Source organism: Aphanomyces invadans (genome assembly GCF_000520115.1).
Source record: "Aphanomyces invadans strain NJM9701 unplaced genomic scaffold supercont1.54, whole genome shotgun sequence".
Taxonomy (NCBI): Eukaryota; Oomycota; class Saprolegniomycetes; order Saprolegniales; family Verrucalvaceae; genus Aphanomyces; species Aphanomyces invadans.
Window position 1 is genome coordinate 157,135 of NW_008580199.1, and position 2,731 is coordinate 159,865.

A 2,731-nucleotide genomic window follows, 5' to 3' on the forward strand; every position below is an offset into this window, starting at 1 on the left:
TGATCGTGTACTCGTGTACTGTTGTGCGTTCCTCGTCACGACTTCAGGAGGTGTGAATCGATCGGTAGCGCGCCATCATCTAGATACTCTCGTAGCGCCACGATCAAAGGGTCTTTGGCCTGTTCATTATGCAGCCTGGGGGAGGGACGTCCTCGCCGGTCGAACAGTTCGATAGGGTTTGCCATCATTGGAAGAGCATCTGATTCAGCCATATGTTCTTGAGGAGGCGTGGTACTAGCATCTTTTTGCGTGGTACCGCTGGTCAACCGTTTGACGCTGAGTGTCATCACAGGACACGCAATTCGTGAGAGACCATCTGCAACTCCATTAAGTTCGCCCGGTCGATAGATTAATGTGTAGTCAAGTTCTTTGGCCCATCGCCGAGTTTGTGGTTGCCGGACCGATTCCCCATGTTGAACAGCCAAGCGAGGGCTTCGTGATCTGTTAGATGTCGAAGTATCGTCTGTTGATGTAGGGTCGGAATTTGCGTGGCCTAGACTACTCCCGTTGATATTGCTGTCGCGGCAATGCCACTTTTGATGTCGATGACGATGTCTCCGCCTCCACAATGATGTCGGACATGATCACAAGTGCAATTGAAACTGCCAATTGCCCACCTCTTAACAAGGAGCGCAGTCCGCACCTACATTGTCGCTGCTGGGAAAGACATAAAAAAGAATGCAATACCCACTAAAGTAGTTCGTGAATACTTCGAATATTAATTAATCATATTTCATTATTGAAGCACCGCAGCGTCATTGCGGAGTTATAGTTGGATCGCGCCTGCAGGATTTGTATACGACTTCTTGTAAATTTAATTTCGGTTTGAAGTGATTTCACTGTCAATTAGTCAAAGGCACTGTGGTAGGCTAAAATACTAATCGAACTTTGAAGATCTCTGCCAACCAGAATCTAGAATTTTTTCACTTGACATCAAAGATAGGGTGGGTGTTGCATTCTGTCTTTCCCAGTATATGAGCATGAATACAACGAGCCCATTTGTGGGTGATATGACAAAGAATTGTTGTTGTGCATGAATTAATGATGCATGATTCAATTGCAAAAGTATGGGACAGTTGTACTTCTCCCCTAAAGCGAACTTCAACCTTTTGACAGCTTCAAACACCACAGGGCTGTGGGCCAACATCGGCCACACACGAATCAGCCTTTGAAGTGCACGTATTGGCGCCGGGTCTCAACTTACCGAGTTCGAACGCAGCCAAATCGGCGTGTGCATTGAAAGTCGCTGTTTCGGCGACTTTCTAGCCGAGTTTGGGGGTGGTCGTCCTGCGAAACTCAGCGAGAGAGACTGACACCACATATTTACGACCGTCATACGCGACCCCAAAGGTTGCGCCGGCTTGATGCACGACCTCATTAGAAGTGCACCCTTCGACAATATCAAGATTGCAAGCCCCCCGAGCACACTATGTTGCGTTGCCCTTCCAAGCCGGCGCCGTGGGGGACTCGACAAAGCCCACGGCTAGCCGCCGTCAGCACGTCAATGAAGTGCTCGAAACAATGCATCCATATCTTGTTTTGTCTGTGTCACTTCGGCAATCCCCTACCTCAGGAATATCCTTTCCCGTTTAGACGAGAAGAACGGGTGGTGGCGATGGGCCCATGACGCCAACCTTGCTGTCTGTTGGTCAAGGGATTGGGATGGGGCATCACTCCAACTTCGCCACCGCATCCATGCATTCTTTCCAAGTGTAACGCTCTCATCATGGCGTGTTGAGTCTCCACCTGACGGACCTTGTGAAGTCCTGTCTCGCGCACACAAAAGGCTAACCACAACGCAGTGGTCACGGGCAAATCACAAAGTGAATTCCATCTCGGGGGACTGCTCCCCCCAGGGCTTAAACCCTCCCCTAATGGTACCACTACAATTAGCCAATCATAGCACATGTAGGATTAACTTGAACGGAGTCTTGGATTGTTTCTTGGATGCACTCCATGGCTCCTGCGAATGTGCAATTCGCAACAATCCCCCCCAGGGATCGCTCCAGTCCAAGAGCCGTGGCCATGGACGCCACTGTGCCATGCGCACCGTGCTCGCGCACGTACCGTTTCACGACTGCTGGTACATCTTCCAGCAGGTTGGTCGCCGGCTCCCAAGAATTCTCAACGTCCTGAAGGCCGCGCCATCGCACCAAGACTTTGAAGGCAGATGTCCGTGGATTGTATCGACAATCGACCAACTGGTCCACGACATGCCCGTCGGCATTGTGAGTCACATGGCGCAACAATTCTTCGTCGACATTGAGGGACTCGTCGGCGTAAAACTTCTGCCGGCTTGCGTGAGCCTCGCGCACGATCCGAGTGATCAAATTCTGGATTTCAAAAACCCATCCAGAGGTTGCTTTGACCACCTGCGCGGGACCGCGCCAAGTCACAGTGAGCTTCGATGGGCTAACGACCCATGTAGAGGACATAATCCCCGACGTCGAATTCGGCCATTTTGGCGCCTTTTGTCTTCGCTCTTGCAGCTCGTCCTTTCCTCCGCTTTGAGGATGATGCCTTCGACACATCTGCGCGTATTTTTCCACAGCGTTCTGTAGGCTTGCCAATTCTTTCCATTGACAATCACTTGTGCGTTGGCGACATCGGTCTCCCAAAACCACTTGAACTGGGAAAAGTCGTCTTTGGCTACCAGCAGGTAGCCATCGTGCTTGTAAAGGAAATTCCAATGAAGGATTTCGTTGGGCATTGTGGCATGTGGAGCCATGCC

General features: G+C 50.8%; 1 protein-coding gene across 1 annotated transcript in view; it reads right to left on the reverse strand.

Annotated features, from left to right (window-relative positions):
* Positions 1 to 1,262: 1,262 nt before the first annotated feature.
* Positions 1,263 to 2,731, reverse strand: part of H310_13604 (hypothetical protein) — a gene marked incomplete at both ends in the record, with an annotated part of 3,303 nt that continues 1,834 nt past the window's right edge. The window contains 2 exons of the mRNA XM_008881157.1: positions 1,263 to 1,309; positions 2,051 to 2,372. Coding sequence (XP_008879379.1) covers positions 1,263 to 1,309; positions 2,051 to 2,372 — 369 coding nt within the window. The remainder of the gene's footprint in view (positions 1,310 to 2,050; positions 2,373 to 2,731) is intronic.